This window comes from Myotis nattereri, assembly GCF_964212035.1.
Source record: "Myotis nattereri genome assembly, chromosome: 7".
Classification (NCBI taxonomy): Eukaryota; Metazoa; Chordata; class Mammalia; order Chiroptera; family Vespertilionidae; genus Myotis; species Myotis nattereri.
Window position 1 is genome coordinate 36,675,102 of NC_138082.1, and position 23,476 is coordinate 36,698,577.

The following is a 23,476-nucleotide window of genomic DNA, read 5'->3' on the forward strand; positions in this document are numbered from 1 at the left end:
CTGTCTCATTAGTTTCTGCTTTATCCTTCAGTCTTTTTAATATAAGCAAATGCTTGTGTTTATATTCCTACTCCTCTAACAGAAGTTAGTGCGCCAAACACCTGCTTTCACATCAAAGCAGTGTACTGGTATAGACCTCTTTCTGACTTTGTGAAGATTTTGATGGTGAATTGGGCAACTTCATATAAAAAAAAATGTTGAAAATCAGTCAGCTATCCAAATTCATTTCAGCTCTTAAAACTTTATTGTTCACACCCTGGCTAGGTACTTGGTTGGTTAGAGTGCCATACCTATACTCCAAGGTTGTGAGTACGGTCCAGGGTCAAGCAATGAATGCATAAATAAGTGGAACAACAAATCAATGTATTCTCTGTTCTCCCCCCTCCTCTCTCTCTAAAATCAATAAATAAAAACAATTTTTAAACTTTATTTTTCAGCTAATAGAATTTTGTTTCATGTAAAGTCAGGATACCTAATGGTAGAAGGTCAAAATTACTGACATCTATTTAGTGTTCAGGCAGTTCTTTTAAAAACCTAGGGAGTAAAAGAATTGTAAGGTTTGAAAATATTGGTTATCTAAAGTCATAAGAGTGGGGATGGGTGTGGTGAAATAACCACTCATCCATGGCTGAGTTAGACTTAGATCCCAGGTGTACTGCCTCCAGACTTCCACCCCCTGCCCCCAGGCTACTGCTGTGTCCTTCCTTCCTCATTTCCCATGAGTGCCTGAGTGTCCACATGATTATTTGGCCTCTTTTATCACAGCCTGGGGACACCTTTCTGTTTTCGTGAGCTGCCCTTCAACACCAGAGGTTTTTGAGGTTGGCGACCATGACTGCCCTTCTTGGTACTTGAGGGACAGCATTGCCCAGGATGCAGGTTCTTGTCAGTCCTTAGGCTTCACATATGTGACATCGATCCTGAAGCACCTATTGGAGCAAGTGTACAGGTGAGTTCCGAAGTGCCCTTCTCCCCAGCTTTTCAGCACCAGACGTGTTTTCTATGGCTTTCAACAGATGGGCTGTATCCTGGGGAGGGGGTGTTGTGAAGCTGGCCCTGTTCCCTGGGTGGGATGCCCACCCGCCCTCCACTGGCCAGCCATTTATTCCTTGTCAGCTCTATGAAGCCTTGCCTGGCAATGCAGGTTCTGACGGTTTTCCTCCAGGTCCTTACATTGATTGAATTACGCAGTTGTTTATTCTAAAACCTATCAGCCATGCTTACTAGAAAGGGAATAAAAAGGGTCCATCTCTTGCTGCATTGTGTTAAAGAGGTAATGCAATCCAAGGTTGAGAACCAGGTGACAATTCCATTTAAATGCCACCAGCACCAAAAGTTCATTCCCAACACTGCCGTGGGGTTTAGGATATTAGAACGTGCAGGGGAATGAGTGCCATCTTCTGCGTCCTTCGTTGGTCACTGTAGAAGTACAGCAAGTCCTCACTTAGTCGTCGACAGGTTCTTGGAAACTGTAACATTAAGAGAAACAACCTAAAGTAAGCCAGTTTTACCAGCAGCTAATGATGTGAATCAGAGCTAAGTTCCTACCACATATTTCTGGTCACAAAAACATCACCAAACTTCTAAATAAAGACCCCAAACACTTCTAATATTAAACATTGAAATAAACGTCAGCTACACATACATTTGAGAAACATTAATAGTAAAAACAAGTAAGGTAACAATTTTCTAACCAGCTGGTTTCAGTTCAGGGTCATGGATGGCTGGAGCCTCTTCCAGCAGCTCAGGGCACAAGGTGGGGGCGCCCCACCCCCACCCCCACCGGTGCCCTTCCATCTTAGGGCCACCCATGCGCACAAAGATAGGGACACTGTACCTGTACATAGGGCATTCCCCTCACGTGACATCCTTGGGATTTGGGAGGAGCCCGGAGTCCCTGGAGGAAACCCATATGGACATGGGAGACCGTGCACACTCCACACAGACAGTGGTCCCACCAGGAATGGACTTTTTTCCTCATCGGTGTTGTAAGGAAATGACATTGAACAGAATGACGTTATTCGAGAACCTGTTGTGTGTTTTTTGGTCCTCCAAAAAGAAACAACCAAAAATATTTCATGGAAGGTAGATTTTTTTTTGCACAGAGAAATTTGAGCAAGCTCCCTTAGTGTGATTGCGGGCTGCTGTGTCTGAGGAGCTGTGAGCTGGTTTTCCAGCAGAGACCGGGAACATGGTGGCCAAATCCAGGCTGGGCTTGAGTCCTGACTCTGTCACTTCTGAGTTATGTGTTCTGTGGCAGACTTTTGTTTTTACTAGACTTTTTTCTTTTCTTTTTTTTTTTAGAGCAGTTTTTAGTTCACAGCTAAACTGAGTGAAGTTATAGAGAATTCCCATATGACCCCTGCCCCAACTCTGGCACAGCCTCCCTGGATATCAACACCCTCCCTCCCCAGGCAACATTTGTTACAAACCTGCATTGACACATCGTTAGTCAAAGCCTTGGCAGACTTTTGAACCAAATTCTTCCAACTTTAAGGTGGAATATGTCTCAAGGTGGTTTTTTAAGTTTTTTATTAAATGAGTATGTACGCATAGGAGCTGAGTTTGTCGTAGGTAGCACTAAATGTCAGTAGTGGAAACTATACAGCGACCAGCAGTATTTTTAGAAATGAAGACCACAAAGCATTTCAGTCTGGTGCAAGGAAGATGGGAAAATGGGCTGCGGTCCCTCGGAGGTCACTTCTCTCGGGATTTCTGGAAAGGTTCTCTGGCAGCAGCAGAGACGTGAGCAGGGGCTGCAGAACACTGGGTGTGTCAGGGACTGGTAGTGACCTTGCTGTGTTTATTTCTAGTCTGGCTTGCATATTCTTGCCTTTGTAATGTTGGTTTATAAGCACACAGAACAGAACAAAGTAACTTCTGTAGGTCATAATTTGTGAAAACGGCTCAATGCAGACATCTTTCCCGGAGTCAGGCTGGAGGAAGTCATCGGGCTGTAGAAAGTGACTTGGATGATCAGCCTCACTTTCTACAGGAAGTATCCAGTTATGCCTTTGAGAACAAGGTTAGCTGACATTCACAGCACTGGAGTTTCTTACTTTCAAGGCTTTCTTAAACTTAAAGCTGAATGCTCATTAAACGGGTAGTTTATGCCACATTGCTATTATGTCATAGCAGATAGATTTTTCTTTGGAACGTCACAGCAAGGTCCCTCCTGGGGCATTGACTCAAGTGAATCTGTCTTCCTCAGATGACCCTGAGTTTCAGCATCAGCTGTGCCAATGTTTACAGTAGAGTGGATCTAAGTTTGCTGTGAGGAAGGAGTTTCCTCTAGGGAGCCATGTTTTAGTATTCCTTGAACTAAGAAAAGTCTTTTATGTGTAATATGTCTTTCATTCTTCTGATAGATGAAGCAGTGTTAAATTAAAAGTATGCTGTTTTAAATATGTTTTTATTATAAAATAAACACAAACATAGAAAAACCACATGAGTCAAATCTATAGCTCAATGAATTATAAAGTGAACGCTGCCCTGGTTAAGTAATAGAACTGAGTCCCCTTACCCTCCAGTGACAGACCCCTCCCACCACGAAGGAGGGACCACTGCCCTGACTTTTCTAGCAATAACCTCCTTGCATATTTTCCTCGGCGTTTTCTCACCTGAATGTGCCCTCTGGACACTATGGGTTGGTCTTTCTTGCCTTTTTTTAGAAGTATGTGTGTAGACATGACTTTCTTATAATGACAGAAGAGAAAGAGCCTGAAGAAGTTTTTTCCATATAAAATTATTAAGAACAAATGTAAATGAGAATTGTACAATGGAATAAATAAGGATAGTGACTTCTAAAAATATATTCTGGTTTACATATGTTTTCAAAATTGTAGCTTGGCTTAAAAGTGGAAAGGTAGCTTTGGTGCCTAAAATAAAACACCCCCCCAACTTGTTTCAAAAGAACCTACTCTTGATGGTTCCGGGTTCGCTAAATGTGAGCTGACCAAGAACTTAATGTTTCACACAGGAGACACCTTCCCTCACTTTTGTACTAACTGTTCAAGTTTGTGAAATTGAAATAAAAAAGCTCGTATTTATGATTCTCAGAACCTGTATATCTCAGGTTTACTCTTAATGGCATGAAAACAGTGATTTCCTCAAGTGTCCTTCTGCTTGTGAGGGAGCCCTGTCTTTGTTTCTGAACTCTACACAATGCATTGTATAATGAGGCAGTTCGGGTTCTTTGATGCCAGTGACTTTAAGTAAACACATAGCAGACATTTACAGTAGCATTTAGTTCCTGCTCTCAGGGGCATACAACCTGGAGAGAGAATTCTGAAGATAATAGGTAACTGCTAACCCAACCCAAACATGTGTGGGAACTGAGACAGGAGGTGTGCTTGGCAGAATGACACACAGCCTCATCCTGTGCCGTGCTGCTCACCTTCCACTTTCCTGGGGGTTTCACTTCCTTGCTTTTGCGCTTTCTGTCTGATCAACTAGATGTGCATGAAAGTTCTCGCCCAAGTAGGGTTTAATTGGACAGAGTGGGATGCCTGGCACCTGGTCATTGAGAAGCTTTTAGGACTTAATTCAAGTAAAAAGTTTATGAGTTTGTCTTGATAACAAAATAAGCATGACAAAGAGAAAAGGGCCGAAGGACTCAGCCAGCCATGCAGTTTGCAAGCAAGGAACTAGACCAGGAATGTAGTGAGAGTAATCCTCTAAAACATTTACTGCAAACTCGTATAAGACTTTTTGAAGGTGATTTTGTGAAACAAAACACTTGGCAGCAGCTGCATTCTTTCTTGATTATACATCTGGCATTCGTTTTCGTCATATTGTGTTTTACTGTTAAATATGTTTCTTTAAGTTGACTTTCAAACATAAATACATATATTTAAGAAGGAAATTTGCCATAAATAGAAGGTAATTATATTAATGAATACAATTCAAAGCAAGCTAGTCTTATTAGATTCTGGCTGATACTTAGCCTGTTCTTTCTTTGTTAAAAAACTCTGAAGTGATTTGCCCTGCTCAACTCAGTAGCTTAAAAAGCGAGACCTTCCCCAGGGCACAAGGAGGATTGAAAAGGGCACCCAGTGCTGCCCCAGCTACTTAGCTCTGTTGGACCCTCAGTGTTGTTGCCAGTTAGGTGGGTGGTAGGTGGTCATTGTGAGGACGGGATGGAAGGATGCCTTCCAACCTCAGGTGTGTGATCCTCGTGACACTCACCTAGGCTCTCCTCTATACCATGCCTGAAACTATTTCCCTCGCCATGGGTGGCACCCACTCCAGCCTTGTGAGACACGACGTAGAAAAACCAAGGAATGCAAAGCTGGCAGAGTCAGGGGTGGTTGTCTTGAGCTACAGTCCTTGGAATTTTCCCCACCCATCAGCAGAAATGAGGAGCCTGCTGAGTGCATTGGTGCTGTGCCACGTGGGACCCGTTACTTGTGCCGAAGGCCCGGACAGCACAGTGGGTGTGTGGCTGGTTGGCAGAGCCTGAGAAGGACTAGCCCTGCCAGCCTCTTGCCCTCTGCCCACCGAGTGATGGTGAGGCAGCTCTCATAGGAGCTTCTGTGGGGTCGGTGTGCTCAGATGCCACCCAGCCTGCAGAATCCCCTGGGAAATATTGTTATTGGAGGTGCTTGTTATATTTTCTTTTCCACCAACCAAGTATGAGTAGAAGATAGGAGAAGTTTTTTTTTTTTTTTAATCCACTCAAGGATATGTTTTTATTGATTTTTCTTTAGAGAGTGGAAGGGAGAGAGAAACATGGATCGTTTGTCTCCCATACACGCCCAACTGGGGATCTAACTCACAACCTAGGTATGTGCCCTAACTGAGAATCGAATCTGCAACCTTTTGCTGTATATAGAACACCACTTCAATCAACTGAGCCACCCACCCAGGACACCTCTGTAATTTTATGTAATTTAAGACTCATCGGAGTTGTAAAATCATGCAGAGAATTCCTGTGTACCTGGTCATTTTTTACATTGTTTTAATGTCTAAATAGCTGGTGGTGACTCTTTGGGTTTTATTTTTTTTGTAGCGTATTCCTCACTCTTAGCTGATGAAGAATGGGGGAGATAGAAGGAACATACCGAGCCCTGCAAACCCCAGGGGCACGCCTTGGCGCCCAGCCCCCGGCAGGAGTGAGTACCCTGGAGCCTGGGCAGGCTCCCTCAGCAGGGATGACGCGGATGGCAGCTAGAATGCAGGAGAAGCGCTTTCCTCTCAGAGTAAAGCTGCTGGACAACTCTATGGAAATGTTTGACATTGAGGTAAGAAGTGATTTTTGGAGGCATAGTTTCTTATATTTTCTTCTTCTTCTTTTTTTTAATCCTCACCCGAGGATATTTTTTCATTGATTTTTTTTAGAGAGAGTGGAAGAGAGAGGGAAAGACAGAGAAAAACATCAGTGTGAAAGAAACACATCGGTTGGTTGCCTTCTGCATGCGCCCTGACCAGGGCCCGGACAGGGTAGGAGCCTGCAACTGCCATACGTGCCCTTGACCGGAATCAAACCAGGACCCTTCAGTCCACAAGCTGACGCTCTATCCACTGAGCCAAACCAGCTAGGGCATGAAAATTGAATATTATGCCCCAAATTACATTTTGCTGGTTAGACATTGCTTTTTTATGAAGTTGACTAAAGGTGGCTTTGGTACACCCAATAAAATCCTTGCAGATGGTGACATTGCATTTCTCCTTTCAGTTTGGAGAATGGGATCCTCCTCTCTGTCCTTTAAAATTCCGATCATGTTGTCTCTGCACTTTTCTCTTTTGAGAAACTGCCTGGTGCTACAGAGCGCAGACTGGAACCAGGTTCTCCTGGCTCAGCCACTGGCTGCTTGGGGTGGGGGTGGGATAGCGGGGGGTGTTCATTTGCCTCATTACGTGTCAACTTCCTCGTCTGAAATGTGGGGGTGATACAGTCCCCAAGCTCAGGGTGGCTGGGGAGGACTGAACACTCATCATACAGAGAGCCTGGATGGGAAGTGTTGCACAGTCTTAGCATAGAACTGGTTTTTCTAGGTCAGCCATAATAACATTTATATTTTTTAAATTTCCTAATATTAGATTGAACTGATAATGTTGGCAAAAACAATTATGTATATGTATGTATCTATGTATATACATATATATATTTTTTTATTTTATTTTTATTTTTTTTATTTTTATATTTTATTGATTTTTTACAGAGAGGAAGGGAGAGAGATAGAGAGTTAGAAACATCGATGAGAGAGAAACATCGATCAGCTGCCTCCTGCACATCTCCTACTGGGGATATGCCCGCAACCCAGGTACATGCCCTTGACCAGAATTGAACCTGGGACCTTTCAGTCCGCAGGCCGACGCTCTATCCACTGAGCCAAACCGGTTTTGGCTACATATATATTTTTAAAGGAAAATTTTAGACCCATATAATACATTAGAAAATATTATTCTGATTTTTCTAAATGACATTAGAATGAATATTTTTAAGTTATTTATTTTCAAATGTAATGCATAAATATATAATCTTTTTTAAATATTTCATATTGACTTACAGTAGTATCTGTTTGGTTTTTTTAAATATATTTTTTTATTGATTTCAGAGAGGAAGGGAAAGGGAGAGAGAGATGGAAACATCAATGATGAGAGAGAATCACTGATCAGCTGCCTCCTGCACAACCCCTCCTGGGGACTGATCCCACAACCTGGGCATGTGCCATGACTGGGAATCGAACTGTAACCTCCTGGTTCATGGGTCGAGGCTTAACCACTGAGCCACACCCACTGGGCACAGAAGTATTTTTAGAAGCTTTTCCTGATCTAATGTCATAAGTAAGGACAAGAGAATGAACTTAAACTTTAGCAGGTTAATTTATGCTTGGGTTTTTTTGTCAAGAAATCAAGATGCTACACAGAAAATAAAACAGTTATTGAGCTGTGGGCCAGGCTGTGAAGGGGCCTGAAGGAAACCTCCTTTAGGCTCTGGCAGTGCCTAATTGCAGAGTTTATTGCATGAAAAAGGAGAGGGGAGGGAGGAGATGAGCACAGTGAGGCTAGAAAGGGACCAGCAGGGCTGCAGGAAGGGAGGCTGGCCTCTTGCTTAGAGCCTAGGGCACACCATTCTCTACCTTGAGTGCCCAGATCAGCTGTGGGCAAACTACTGCCCGCGAGCCGGATCCAGCCCGTTCGGCTGTTCTATCCGGCCGGCGGAGCCGAAAGAGCGGAGGGTTCTCTTGCTCTCCCCTCCGCTCCTTCACCAGCAGCAGTGTTAACATGTATTAGTTCACACAAACACTCCATCCATGCTTTTGTTCCGGCCCTCCGGTCCAGTTTAAGAACCCATTGTGGCCCTCGAGTCAAAAAGTTTGCCCACCCCTGACCCAGATTCATAGTGTCTGAACTTGGGACCCTGACTATTACTTTTAAGGTCTTATTTGAGGAGGACATCAAATATCACTTCATCGGGGCAGTGGTAACTGAAACTGGCAGGACCTGTCTGTTCAGCTTCCCAAGTCACTATGTTGCAAGAGGCAGCCTCTGTAGGGAAGGTAGTCTGGCACAGGCAACCTTTGACCCTGAGCAGCTAATGGGTGGCTGCTGGTTCCATGACCGCATTTCCTGGCTCACCAAGACACCCTTCCGTAAATCACCTGTAGGAAATAAGTTAAAGATCTGGGAATTAAGAGGGCTCCCAAAACTCTTCCAGGCAAATGTTTGGAAGAATTTCCACCAAGTAGCTAAACACATTCGCTGTGGTCTGGGCTTATAACAGGGTCCAAATTTTTAAAAGATGGAAAGAAGGAAGAAAGAAAAGAAAATAATTGTACTAAGTTTACTTTAGAGCATCCTTTTTGTTGTTCTGCTTTATGGTCTTTATCAACTAAAACTAGGCCCCAGAAAAGAAAAAAAAACACACTTATTGTTGAGTCATAAATAGGATGTAGTCCTTCTCTGAGAAATTTACTTTTACTAAGTATCTGGGTCATTTTATACATAAGGAAGTTAGAGATGGTATGTTGTAAAGGTTTCAAAATATTTAGAGCATGTAAAAGTTTTAATAAATTGAGATTGTTGCCCTGGCTGGTTTGGCTCAGTGGATAGAGCATTGGCCTCCGGACTCAGGGGTCCCAGGTTCAATTCTGGTCAAGGGCATGTACCTTGGTTGTGGGCACATACCCAGTGGGGAGTGTGCAGGAGGCAGCTGATCAATGTTTCTAACTCTCTATCCCTCTCCCTCTCTGTAAAAAATCAATAAAATATAATTTAAAATAAATAAATAAATAAATTGGGATTGTTGTTTATATTAATCAAATACAACTATCATGTTTGGTATTTTTAAAGACCTGGAGAGTTACCAGAAATTAAAGACTCAGATTGCTGTTGCATATCCTGAGGTAGATAGGGTACTTTTTAAATTGTGGTTATCTACTGATGCATACTTTTTAGGAGGAGTTAAAATTCAAATATGTACCAGTTAGCTTTGGTAAATAACGAAACTTAGTAGCTTAAAACAAACATTTACTATTGCCTGTGTGTCTGAGTGTTGGCTTGGAGGTTCTTCTGGTCTGGCTGGCTGTTAGGGGCTGGGTGGTCTATGATGGCCTTACATTTCCACAGCCTCAACTGGAATCTCCCTCCTTGCAGACTCATTCCCTCCAGCAATAACATGGCCTTGCTTACCTAGGGATGAGTGGAAACTGTAAAGTCCCTTGAGGTCTAGGTTTGGAATTCATGCATTGTAGCTTCTGCCAGGTTTTACTGGTCCATTGTAGCTTCTGCCAGGTTTTACTGATCAAAGCAAGCTCCCAGGCCAACCAGGATTCACAGGGTGGAGAGGCAGAGCCACCGTGATGGGTGGGGCGTGCCAAGGAAGCTGTGGCCTTTTGCAGCTACCAGAGCAGCTGTTGCCAGGGGATTAGGATCACAGTCCTGGAAAGAAGACTGTCTGTGAAGCTCAGTGCCTGGTGGGCTGGTTTGCTAGATGATAGACACACTTCGTTGCCCTGTCTCATAAGTGCTTCCCCTAAATTCCTCTGGAAGGGGCTAGTCTGAGAAGGCAGGTACGCCCTGCTACTTTCTGCCTCCATGTCTCTTGTGTGTTGCAGCTCCTAAGATCCAGAGATCAAGTCTGATCACCTCTTTGGGCCTTTCATCCCTGTTCCACTGTCACTCTTCACTGATCACCTGTGTCCCCACTGCCCCCTCCTTTATATTTGATTTTTTTTAGAGAGAGAAAGAAAGACGGACATCAATTGGTTGCCTCCCATACACACCCTGACTGGGGATTTAACCCCCAAACTAGGTATGTGCCCTGACTGGGATTCAAACCCACCACCTTTTGGTGTACGGAACAATGCTCCAACCAACTGAGTCACCCAGCTAGGGCTTTTTTTTTTTTAATTGAATTTTTTTTGAGAGAGAGAAAAAGGGGCCCAGATACTCCTTATGTATAAGGTGACCCAGATACTCCTTTATATTTTTTATATTTGAACAGAGAGTCACATTTGCTGTTGGAATGGTGGGATGATGCAAGCTTATAGTGCAGGGTGTGGGCATACAGAGCAGTGAGGTCCCTGGCTGGGTGGGTCTGTTGGCCACAGTGAGGACACTCCCTGTCCCAGAATTGGCTTCTGTCTCTCCTCCTGGAAGGCAAGGCTTTGTTCTATCTATCTGTTGTTCTATCTATCGTCGGCGTTTGGACAGGGCCTTGCTCTGTAAATATGCGTTGGATGAACAAAATCAGAAGTTAGATTGGATTAACATGCTTTATTTAAGTGCTTGAGTTCTTCTCTCTGCAGCAATCTTTTTGACCTTAGATCCAAGTGTTTCCTTTTTTGTTTATTCTGGGTTTTTGGCCATCTGCGCCCATCTTGTGCCTACTTGCTTGGTTTATTTTTCACTTAAGTCTTAAGCAGCAAAGTCTATGAATTTGCAGAGCCTGTGAACTGGCAGGGCAGACATGCTGGTGACACCTTGCAGAGCCCTAGCTAACATGCACAGGTATTGACAAAACACTGGCCTTGAGTGAGGCTGAGTAGAATATTCTACTTGATGTCACAGGTTTATACTTAAGGGACCTTTTTAACTTAGGGAAGAATTTGACATTTAGTTATTTTTGAAATGCCTATATTTTGCTTCACTGAAAATATAGAGTAACTTGGCCTGAAGGCCTCCCTGTGGTCTTGTCTGTCTTTCTACGCAGAGTCTATGGCTAATTGTTTCATGTTTGTCCTCAACAAGTGAGGCAGCCCTGTTGCTTCATCATACTTGCTTCAGAAAGATGGGCTTGCAAGACCCAGTTTTAATTATACTTTCTGTCTCCCCACGTGTGCAAATGAACTTTGTTTGCTATCTGTGCTGACTGCCACAGTAGTGGCAGATTGGTGTAGAGCCACACTGCTGTCACCTGGAGGAGAAACAGTAGTCGTTCTGCTTTCTCAGAAGTGATGTTCATACAACCACGTAATTGCCTCATCCCGTCATCAGGGGAGCACTTGTACGCTTGCCCCACTTTCTGTCTAGATCCAGAGAACACGTGCTTGTTTAATTCTTGCTGCTGGGATGAAGATGGCTTGAAGCCAGAAGCTAGAGTCAATAAAACTGAAAATGTTTCATAGGTTTATTGAGATATAATTCACCTACCATACAATTCACTTGTTTAAAGTATACAATTCAGTATTCTTTTCATATACTCACAGATATGTGCAACTGCCACCGCAGTCAATTTTAGGGCACTTTCATCACATTAGGAAGAAACCCCACAGCCCAGTGGTGTAGCTCAGTGGTTGAGTGTCTACCTCTGAACCGGGAGGTCACAGTTTGATTCAGAGTCAAGGCACATCCCTGGGTTTCTAACTCAGTCAGTCCCCAGTGGGGGTCCTGCAAGAGACAGCCGATCAATGATTCTCTCCCATCATTGATGTTTCTCTCTCTCTCTCCCTCTTCCTTCCTCTTTGAAATCAGTACAAGTATCCTATATAATAAAAGGCAAATCGACCGAACACAGAATGACTGGTTGCTATGACACACACTGACCACCAAGGGGCAGACGCTCAACGCAGGAGCTGTCCCCTGGTGGTCAGTGCACTCCCACAGGGGGAGCGCAGCTCAACTAGAAGCCAAGCTTATGGCTGGCGAGCGCAGTAGTGGTAGCGGGAGCCTCTCCCACCTCTGCCGCAGCACTAAGGATGTCTGAGTGCCAGCTTAGGCCCACTCTCTGCGAGGAGGAGCCTCTAGTATTTTAAAATATATTTGCATTTAAGAAAGAAAGAAACCCCACATCACCAGCTGTCAGCTCCCTGTCCTCCATCCCCTCTCCCTCATCTCTAAGCAAAAAAAAATCTATTTTCTGTGTGTGAATGTCACTGTTCTAGACATTTCATATCAGTGGGAATATCCACAAATGGTCTTTTGACTGGCCTCCTCACAGAGCACCATGTTTCAGAAGGTTGTCCAAGTACATATGTCAGGGCCTCGTTCCTTTTCATGTCCAAAAAATATTCCATTGTGCAATGGACCACACTATCTATCCGTCATCAGCTGACGGACATTCCTTCTTTTGGCAGTTGTGAATGATGCTCTAAACATTCGTGTACATGTTTTTGTTTAGCTGTATACTTGGGACTGGAATTGCTGGGTCATGCGATGGCTCTGCTTAGTTGTTTGAGGAACTGACAGCCTTTTCCAAAGTGGCTGCACCATTTACATCCCCCAGCAGTGTTATGAGGGCTCCGCTTTCTCCACGTTCTCACCTTCACATCCGCACCTATCTGACTTAGATTCTAGCCCTCCTAGTAGATATGAAGTGGTATCTCAGTGTGGCTTGAGGTGGGATTTTAAAAGTTTTATTTTAAGATTTTTTAAAATATATTTTTATTGATTTCAGAGAGGAAGGGAGAGGGAGAGAGAGATAGAAACATCAGTGATAAGAGAGAATCATTGATCAGCTGCCTCCTGCACACCCCCTACTGGGGATTGAGCTCGTAACCCAGGCATGTGACCAGGAATCCAACCGTGACCTCCTAGTTCATAGGTTGATGCTCAACCACTGAGCCATGCTGGCCAGGCAGGAAGCCTTTTTTTTTTTTTAACGATTTTAAATATGATTCTACAAGCAATAAACATCAGTTATTCAAGAAAAATGATCTTACATATAATAATATCACATACAATAAACAATATTTCAAGAGTAAAAGGATTTTAAGTATAATAATACTAGAGGCCGGGTGTGAGAAATTCATGCACAGATACAGTCTCTAAGCCTGGCCTGCAATCAGGGTCATCTTCCCTGGCTGCTGGCAGCTGGCCCCACACCCCACCATCAACCACCCCTGGTTCCCCATTCGCTATCGGGTGATTGGAGCCTGCCGGCCAGGGGGAAAAACCAAGAGGTCAGCTGTTCCCACCCTCTCGCCAGCCCCACCCCTACCACGGGTTGCCCTCTGTATATGGAGCAACCGGCAGGGTGGGGGCCTTGGCTTGGCGCCACCCGCATCCCCCACCACCCACCCCCAGTTCCCCATTCGACATCAGGTGATGGGAGCCTGCCGGCTGGGGAAAGGGACCAAGAGGTGGTCAGTAAACCTCATTGTGACTGGTCGAGCGGTCATTCTGGTCATTCTGCTGTTAGGGTCAATTTGCATATTACCCTTTTATTATATAGGATTACCAAAACTGTACTAACATAGTATGGTATTACAAAAGTTATAGGAAATATTAAAAATCTGCAAATAACAGGATTACTTCTATTATATTCTAGTATATTTCCCCCCCCCCTCTGGCTCTATTGTTTTTTCTCCGTTTTGTTTTGTTTTTATTTCAAGAAAAACGATTTTAAATATAATAATGTCACATGCAATAAACCTTAATATTTCAAGGAAAATATTATTTTTCAAGGTAGATTCTCTATACCTCTCAATCTCTAGTGCAGGATAGTGTTAAAGGCTGTTTCTAATTGGATCAGGCAAAGACTCAAAGCCTCCAGAGACTGCCTCTGTCTACAGACTAATAGGATTCCAACTTGAATTGCCCCCAGGCAACCGTTCTCAGGTGTGGTGAGAGTTTTTTTTCAAGAGTGGGGCAGTTGGTTCTTCCTGGAGGCTAATGGTTATTTTTAATCTCTTCAGTGGCCTCAGGGTAAGGTGTTTTCAATAGGGTGTGGTGACTCTTTCCCCCCCAGGCAAGGCAGGTGTCTATGTGGGAAAGATGTCCTCTGCTGTGTGAGGAAATGACTCAGCCCAGGAAACTTGGGGTGTCTGCCTTCTAAGCTCTGTCCCCCGAGTCCCCAGTCCTGGGTTCTGCTCTCACAAGTCCAGTCCACTTCACCCTCCCTTTGCCAGAGCACAAGGTGGGTGGCTCCACAGGGAATTTTTGTGGGTTGGTCCTTTAAGAGGGTGCCAGAACTTTCAGCTGCCACTCCCTGACAGACAGCACCCCACTGCTTTTCATAGCTAGATGTTATGTGGGTACCCTCCTCAGTTTGGTGCTCTCTGCTGGGGAGCCCAGCTTCAGCATTAGACCCCAGAGTTCTCAGTGGCACCTCCCCCCCCACACACACACACAGCTGAGATATCTCTCCAGGACTTCAGTTGCAGTCTGTGGGTGCCCAGCCAGCCCTTTTACGCCTCCGCCCCTCCTAGTCTCTATGCAGTCTCCACCTTCGGTCCTTGGGTATCAGGGTTCTCTCCTGTGAGTTTTCCATTGATTATTCAGGAAGCCTTTCCGTATTTCAGTTGTAATTCCAGCTCGTTCCTGGGAGCATGTCCGTGCAGCATCCTCTACTCTGCCGCCATTTTTAATCTCCTTTTTTTTAGATTTTTAATTGATTTTTAGAGATAGAAGAATGGAGAGGGAGAGAGAAACATTGATGGACTGCCTCCAGTATGCCCCCTACCGGGGATTGAGCCTGCAACCCGGACATGTGACTTAACCGAGAATCCAACCAACAACCTTTTGGTGCATGGGACAACGTCCAACTGAGTCATACTGTCCAGGGCTAAAAGTTATTTTTAATGGGTAAAGAAGGAAGGTTTTGAACCAAAAGTATGAGAATTGTACCATTAAGAAGTTACTCTCAGGGGTGGTTCCTTGGATAGATTGTGAGTAATCGTGATGTTAACCTTTGCTGAGCCAATTTCCGTATAGGAATGAACTACCTCCCCGGGTTGTGAGGACCGTGGAGAAAGCACAGCTCGCGGCTGACCATAGTGAACCTAGAGAAGTGAAGCTGGCAGAAAGCAGAGGCTCAAAGTTTCATTTAGAGGCATCATGTAAATTTACAGAACTGGGACCTTTATTTTTTTTATTTTTTATTTTTTAAAGTATATTTTTTATTGAGGAAGGAAGAGGGAGAGAAAGATAGAAACAACCATGATGAGAGAGAATCATGGGTCGGCTGCCACCTGCAAGTCCCCCACTGGTGATTGAGCCCACAACCCGGGCATGTGCCCTTGACCAGAATCGAACCTGGGACCTTTCAGTTTGAAGGCCGATGCTCTATCCGCTGAGCCAAACCGGCTAGGGCAGAACTGGGACCTTTAATTGATGCTGTATTTAAATCAATACTTATCTTGCCGAAACCGGTTTGGCTCAGTGGATAGAGCGTCGGCCTGCGGACCGAAAGGTCCCGGGTTCGATTCCGGTCAAGGGCATGTACCTGGGTTGCGGGCACATCCCCAGTAGGAGATGTGCAGGAGGCAGCTGATCGATGTTTCTCTCTCATCGATGTTTCTAACTATCTATCTCTCTCCCTTCCCTCTCTGTAAAAAATCAATAAAAATATATTTTTAAAAAAAATAAATCAATACTTATCTCATTTGTAGATAACAACTACCAGTGTCTGATAATCCTCGTCCATTGAAATCACTGGTACAATAGGGATGTGCTCACTAGGGTTTGTGAGGTAATGATGTGAGATGTGCTTTGTGGTTCTTCCTCTTGATCACTAATTAGATTAAAATACTTCTCTCTGTGGAAGGTTATGTGCTATAGTACAGAAAAAGGGAGAGAAATCTGTGAATCCATAGTGGAGCCCATGTTGTGGGCTTCATTGTGTGATGTTTGACACTTATTGGTGGGATTTTAATCTACCAAAGGTTAGTCAGTGGCCAGCTTTTTATTTAAAAAATATATTTTATATGTTTTTATTCATTTTAGAGAGAGGAAGGGAGAGAAAGAGAAATAGAAACATCATTGGCTGCCTCCTGCACACCCCCTACTGGGGATCGAGTCTGCAACCTGGGCATGTGCCTTGACTGGGAATCAAACCATTACCTACTGGTTCATGGATCTCCGTTCAACCACTGAGCAGCACTGGCCAGGCAGTGGCCAGCTTTTTGATCTAGTAAAATCTTGATTTGTTTTCAGTTGATAAATGAATTCTGTGGTTTTGAATATATATATATATATATATATATATATATATATATATATACATATATATATATATATATATATATATATATAAAATCGGGGAGGGGGGGAGAAATCTGGCCTCAGCTCTAGAAAGTTTTTTTTCTGAGCAATAAAAGAAGCCACGTGGAAGCCATGTGTCACTCTGCTCCAGCCTGTCAGGGGTGAGGTGTCTGAAGTCAACCCTGGCGCAGAGGAGGGGTGTCTCCTCCTCGGCTTAGAGAGCAAGGTGTCTAGACAATTTGTAATTATTAGGGTTAGGAATTGATGCAAGTTGTAGCGTTTCTATTATCTTATCTGGAAGTTAGTACTGTGGAAAAGTGCTATTTGGTGGTTAAAAGAACAGTCTGGGACCTAGTTTGGGTGTGTGAGACTCCACCCATGGTGTGAGCACCCGTGCCTTTGCTTAAAATACTCAACATTTTTAGAGTGGGCTTTCCTTCTTTTTCTCTAAGAATTGCAAAAGCTTTTGCTTGAGCATGTGGCACATAGGAGGACAGATTTTCAGTTGTGGAGTTCCATGCTAGAAGACTATGTTGCTATTTCAGTAAAAAACTAATGTTTTCTTTCTGGCCAGGAAAAAATAGTCGAAATTCCAGCAAGCATCATAGCCAGATGTTTGTCATTGCTCCTACATGAACATCCTAAATATGGCAATAAACTGCCTCAGAACTTATTTTGGTCTGATCTCAGGAGAAGAAGTTAGTAATTCAGCATCTGAAACTCCAGGATAATATAGGCTTTCCACAGGAGTTCTGTGTGTTTCTAGTGCACACAGCTATTATGTGACTCTGCCCTGGCCTTTGAAACCTGTCATTTTGTCTTGGGCAGTTTATCTGTTCCTTTGCCCCTGATGCCCAGAAATGTGGCACAAGGCAGAGATGTGGATATTGTTATTCTTAGTTACTTCGTTGTGGTACCAAGGTTCCCAGTGCCAACTCCCCCTCCCCACCCCACACACACACACACACAAACATGCACTCACGCAAACCCATAAGGTTGGTGTACACAATCTATGTTAGGTGACACAGTGACAACGAAGTTCTGCAAGCAACAAGGTCCTACTGATCTCCATGCCAAACAGTCCCACCACCATAGCTATATAGTAGAGAAGTCATTTCAGGATCTCAGCAGAGGGGTATGGAAATGAAACTTGCCAGTTGGGTCTCCTGACTGGGGATGGCACCAGGCTGATTTAGAAACTGGGGGTACAGCCCTAACCGGTTTGGCTCAGTGGATAGAGCTTCGGCCTGCAGACTGAAGGGTCCCAGGTTCGATTCTGGTCAAGGGCATGTACCTTGGTTGTGGGCACATCCCCAGTAGAGGGTGTGCAGGAGGCAGCTGAATCGATGTTTCTCTCTATCCCTCTCCCTTCCTCTCTGTAAAAAATCAATAAAATATATTTTTTTAAAAAAGAAAGAAAGAAACTGGGGGTACAGAGGCCAGCGGGAATGGACACTGAGCCCAGCCTTCTTATTCTGCAGTGGGAGCTCAAGGGTAAACAAGGTACAACAGAGCCCTTGTTGCTCAGAAGAGAAACACACAGGGAGGGGACTTGGGTAGGAAGGTGGGAGGGGTGGACCTCTTCTCAGGAAAAGTGTTCATGGACAGAAAAGCACCAAGGACACGATGACTCTGAACCAAGCCTGTCCAGGGCCTGGCCCAGAACGTTGTGTGGACAGGAGTGACAGGAGGTGGTGAGAATCAGTGTGGTCCTGGAAGTGTTTGGAAGCTGCCGCTGCAGGGTTCTCCGGTAGAGGAGACATGGGCTTAGAAATGCCAAGATGATGCAGGCTGGGCCTGAGTCACCAATGGGAGCAAGGTCAGGGCGGTGTGGACACGTGGAGGGGCCTTGCCGTCTCCTCAGAGGTCTGGGCTCTCATGCACAAGGGCAGGGTGGCCACTGCCATGACCTCCCACAGGTGCCAGTGTTGTCCCTCTGTGATGCTGTCCTCACATTCACACAAGTTGGTGTTGCACCCAGTGTCAGATGCTGCATTGCTAGCCAAGGAGGCAGTGAAACTCCTCAGCCGCTGACTCCTGGGCCACAGTCATTGCAGGCTTTTATTTTTAGAGATTTTGACTAGTTAAAGAGAAACATGAAAAACATCTGTAGGTGCTTCCAAACTGTTGTTACTGGAATGGTCTGTGCACACATGTTGTGCATTTTTGTGTCTAATTTTGTAGATCACATTCACCACAGTCGCAGAGGATCCCAGCCCTTCCTTCTCCAGGGCTTTCTCTGCTGACAGTGGAAATCAGAGAAGTGCTCTAAGCCCAACCTGTACCCCTGTCTGGAACTGACAGCCTCCTCAAAAGCTTCAGTTTAGTCTCCCAGCATATTTCATTGATAAATCTAAAATATCTTTTTCTAAAATAAGTCTAATGTTTCTGACTACGAAAAATACATTTTTCTTAGTGTTCTGTTTTCAGATATTCATAATGTTTCATCATAATTATAACATTTTTGTTTGGTCCTTCCTAATATGTGCCCATGTGCCTTTTTGCATGTGTTGATATTTGAAACTGGTAAAGTCAGAGTTTTGTAGCAGAAGAAAAGCCATTTTTTCCCTATTAAAATAATTTTCAGTTAAGACAACTCAGAATGACTTTAAGGCTTTAGATATTGCTATCCTTCTGGAAAATATGTTGGAACATTCATGTTAAAAATACTAAGTGAGCTCTTTTAAATCAAATTTATGTTAAATCAAGGATAGTTAGCTCTATAGCTGCTTGCTTCTGGCTTTAACTTATCTCAAATCTTGCATCTTTTAAAACCATATAAAATAATAGAAACATACCCTAAATGTGGTTAAGGCAAATTTCATTATGAAATTAAATGCTGAATTTTAAATAAGTACTAACATCATGTAACTTGTTATTATATTAACATAAAGAATACAAACACCATAGAAATCCACATCTGAAACCTATATGTTCATGTTGACCAATGCCACCCCAATCAATTTAATAAATAAATATTAAAAGTTAAAAAAAAAAAGAACACAAACAACCCTGGCTGGTGGAGCTCGGTAGTTAGAGCATTGGCCCATGTGTCAAAGGTCTCGAGTTCAATTCCCAGGCAAAGGTACCTACCTTGGTTGCAGGCTTGATTCCCTGCCCCAGTCAGGGTGAGTGGAGGAGGCAACCGATCAGTGTGTCTTCTCACTTCAATGTTTCTCTCTCTCCCCCTCTCCCCCTCTCTAAAAAAATCAATGGAAAAAATATCTGCAGGTGAAGATTAAAAAATAAGAAGAAGAATTTTTTAAAAAAAAGAATACAAACAGACATCTTGAGAGAGTCTGATAAACTCTTGCTAAGAACATAGGCTTTGACAGTGGGTCTTCAGTTGTTTCTTACTCTGTGGAACCCAATTTGGAGAGAACTAAGAGCACTACAGGAGGGCAGACTTGTTCTGGAAAATTGTTGCTGTAAAGTTCTAAAAAAAATTTTGTTGCTGTATGCCCTAGCCGGTTTGGCTCAGTGGATAGAGCATCTGCCTGTGGACTGAAAGGTCCCGGGTTCGATTCTGGTCAAGGGCACATGCCTGAGTTGCAGGTTCGATCCCCAGTGGGGGCCGTGCAGGAGGCAGCCGATCAATGATTCTCTCTCATCATTGATGTTTCTATCTCTCGATCCCTCTCCATTCCTATCTGAAATAAATAAAATATATTTAAAAAAAAAATTTTGTTGCTGTAAATTTTCTGCAGTTTAGAAATTAATGCTGTTACTTTTAATTATTCAAATCTACTAGATTTATAAAATAACTGTCTCGTGGGGCCTTTTTGTATTTTCCACCCTAAAAGGTATTTGTAATGTATTTTTCAAATTATAAAATTAATACAGCCCTGGTCGGACTCAGTTGGTTAGAGCGTCATCCCAATATGCCAAGATTTTGGGTTCGATCTCTGGTCAGGGCACATACAAGAATCAACCAATGAATGCGTAAGTGGAACAACAAATTGATGTTTCTTTCTCTCTCTCGTTTTTTCTCTCTCCCCTTCTTCCCCTCCCCCTCTCAAAATTGTATATTCCCTGGTAGTCAACTACTAATTTTTTTTAAAATATATTTTATTGCTTTTTTACAGAGAGGAAGGGAGAGGGATAGAGAGCCAGAAACATCGATGAGAGAGAAACATCGATCAGCTGCCTTCTGCACGCCCCCCACTGGGGATGTGCCCGCATCCAAGATACATGCCCTTGACCGGAATCGAACCCGGGACCCTTGAGTCCGCAGGCCGACGCTCTATCCACTGAGCCAAACCAGTTCTGGTGTCAACTACTAATTTTTTAAGGGGAAATCTGTAGTTATAAATCATAAAAAAGAGAGTTTCAAATAGCCTATTAGTCAACTAGAGGTTTTTAATTAAACTGTTTATAGGGGAAAAATTACAAAAGAAATAATCCAGAGAGATCTTCCCTCCTTCCCAGTATTATTATAAAAATAATTGCAAATTTCCAAACACAATAAAATTTAGAGGGAAGGCAGGGGAGCGGGGGAGTGGGGGGTATGCGCGGAGAGGGAGAGATCAACCAAAGGACTTGTATGCATGCCTGTAAGCGTAACCAGTGGACACAGACACTAGGGGAGTGAGGGCACGAGCGGAGGGATGGGGGGAGGTCGGGGGCAGTGGAGGGATAAGGACACATATGTAATACCTTAATCAATAAAGAAAAAAATAAAAATAAACAGGTTTTCCTGTTGTATGAAAAAGGAAACTGAGGCATGGGCACATGGTTAACACCTGAGTCACAAAGAAACAGCTTGAAAAATTGGGCTGTACTTTTCTCCTCCCTCCAATTCTTGGCTGTCTCCACTTATTCACACTGCCTGTAATTAGAGATGGCAAATGTCTAAATGTCCATAGTCATCAAAATGTAATTTCAAGGCTGCTCTTTCATACTAATAAAGATCAATTTTCCCTAAAAAAAAAAAATAATAATTAAAAAAAATTCTAAGTAAAATACAATCCACTGATATGTTTATTTATAGGATCAAATTATCCTCCCTTTGCATTGTCCATCTTTTTTAAAATACATTTTTATTTATTTGAGAGACAGAGGAAGGGAGAGAGAGAAACATCAGTCAGCCGCCTCCTGCACTCTCTGCACTGGGGCTGGAGCCTGAAACCTAGGTATGTGCCCCTATTGAGAATCGAACCCGAGATCTTTCAGTTTATAGGGTGAGGCTCCAACCTGAGCCACACCATCCAGGGATAAAGAAAATATTTAAATGTCAGAACCAAGTATCAGAAGGAATTGAGATCCCCCCCCCCCTTCAATAAATACCTAAAGATTGAAGGAAAAGTTTTGGCTCAGAGAACATATACACTCACTTTCATTTTAGGGTAGTGTTTATCAAAAATACTTAGCAAGGCCCTGACCGGTTTGGCTTAGTGGATAGAGCATCGGCCTGTGGACTGAAGGGTTCCAGGTTCGATTCTGGTCAAAGTCATGTACCTTGGTTGCGGGCACATCCCAAGTAGGGGGTGTGCAGGAGGCAGCTGAATCGATGTTTCTCTCTCATCGATGTTTCTAACTCTCTATCCCTCTCCTCTCTTCCTCTCTGTAAAAAATCAATAAAATATATTTTTAAAAAAATACTTAGCAAGTGTTCCCAGTGTTTCTAAGAAAAGTAGTAAAATGGAGCATAGATCTTAGCTGTGAAAGCCCAGGTGTTTGGTTTGCATTTCATTCCTCTACCTGCTCCCTCTTGAGGACAGCCCAGCTTCTACGACCACCAGGGGCAGTGTGGCTAAATTCCACACAGAGTGGCATAAGATCCAGTGAAACCTAGCTATCTTATATATATATATATAAAAGGCTAATATGCAAAGTGTCCCCTTGGGAGTTCAACCTGATACAGGGAGTTCGATCGCTCACTATGGCTTGCACTGACCACCAGGGCATGGCGCGGAACAAAGGAAGGCCCTGGCCAGCAGCCGGAAGGCCCCAATGGGCCCTGATCACTGGCCAGGCCTAGGGACCCTACCCATGCACATATTTCGTGCACTGGGCCTCTAATACATAAATAAATAAAAATTTAAAATACACTGTGCACTGAAAACTATAAAACTGTTGAAAGAAATTAAACAAGATCTAAATAAGTACAAAGACATCCCATGATTTTGGATCAGAAGTCTTACTATTATTAAGATGGTGGTACTTCCCAACTAAAGGTGATCCCTGTCAAAATCCAAGCTTTTTTTTTTTTTTTTTTTTTTGCAGAAATCAACAAGCAGATTTTAAAATTTATGTGGAAATGCAAGGGACCTAGAATAAATAACCTAAAACAATCTTGAAAAAGAAGTTGAAGGACTCACACTTGCTCATATCAAAACTTGCTCCAATGCTACAGTAATCAAGGCAGTGTGGTACTGACATCAGGATGGCCACACAGATCAATGGAATAGAGTTGAGAGTCCAGAAATCATTACATTTATGGTCAGTTCATAAAAATACAATGAAAAAAGTGCCAAGCTGATTCAGTGGGGATATGGTTCTAACACAATTGGATCTTCATACACAAAGTATAAAGTAGGACCCCTACCTCACACTGTACACATAAACTAACTCAAAATGGGTCAACAACCTATATGTCAGAGTTAAAACTAGAAAACCCTTAGAAGACGACCTAGGAATAAATCTTCATGACCTCAGGTTAAAGAGTGCTTTCTTAGATATGAAGCAAAAATCACACATGACAAAAGAAAAAATAAATCAATTGGACTTCATTAAAATAAAAAAAATTTGTGCTAGAAAGAATACTATTGAGAAAGTAAAGAGAATGAGAGCAAGTTATATATCTGATAAGGAATTTATATCTAGAATGTTTTTTAAAATAACAGACAACTCAATAATATAAAGACAAGAAACCCAGTTTCAGGTATTACCCAAGGCCACATGGCTAGAAAACGGCACAGGAGCTCTCACACAGTGATCCTTCTTCTAATGGGTGCTGCCTTCTCTTCTTTTTCTAGAGTTCTTATATCTCTGCTTTGTGCTCTTGTATTTCAGAGGCAGGTGCCTTATTAACTTTTTTAATTTCATTATGAAATTTTGGTCACAGTTTCATCTGCTAAAGAGGCAACATATTTCTACTGAGTGTGCA

At 43.2% G+C, this 23,476-nt stretch overlaps 1 protein-coding gene across 1 annotated transcript in view; it reads left to right on the forward strand.

Moving 5' to 3' along the window:
• Positions 1-836: 836 nt before the first annotated feature.
• FARP2 (FERM, ARH/RhoGEF and pleckstrin domain protein 2) overlaps positions 837-23,476 on the forward strand; it is an 89,767-nt gene continuing 67,127 nt past the window's right edge. The window contains exons 1-2 of the mRNA XM_081096268.1: positions 837-949; positions 6,011-6,242. Coding sequence (XP_080952394.1) covers positions 6,039-6,242 — 204 coding nt within the window. The 5' untranslated portion in view covers positions 837-949; positions 6,011-6,038. The remainder of the gene's footprint in view (positions 950-6,010; positions 6,243-23,476) is intronic.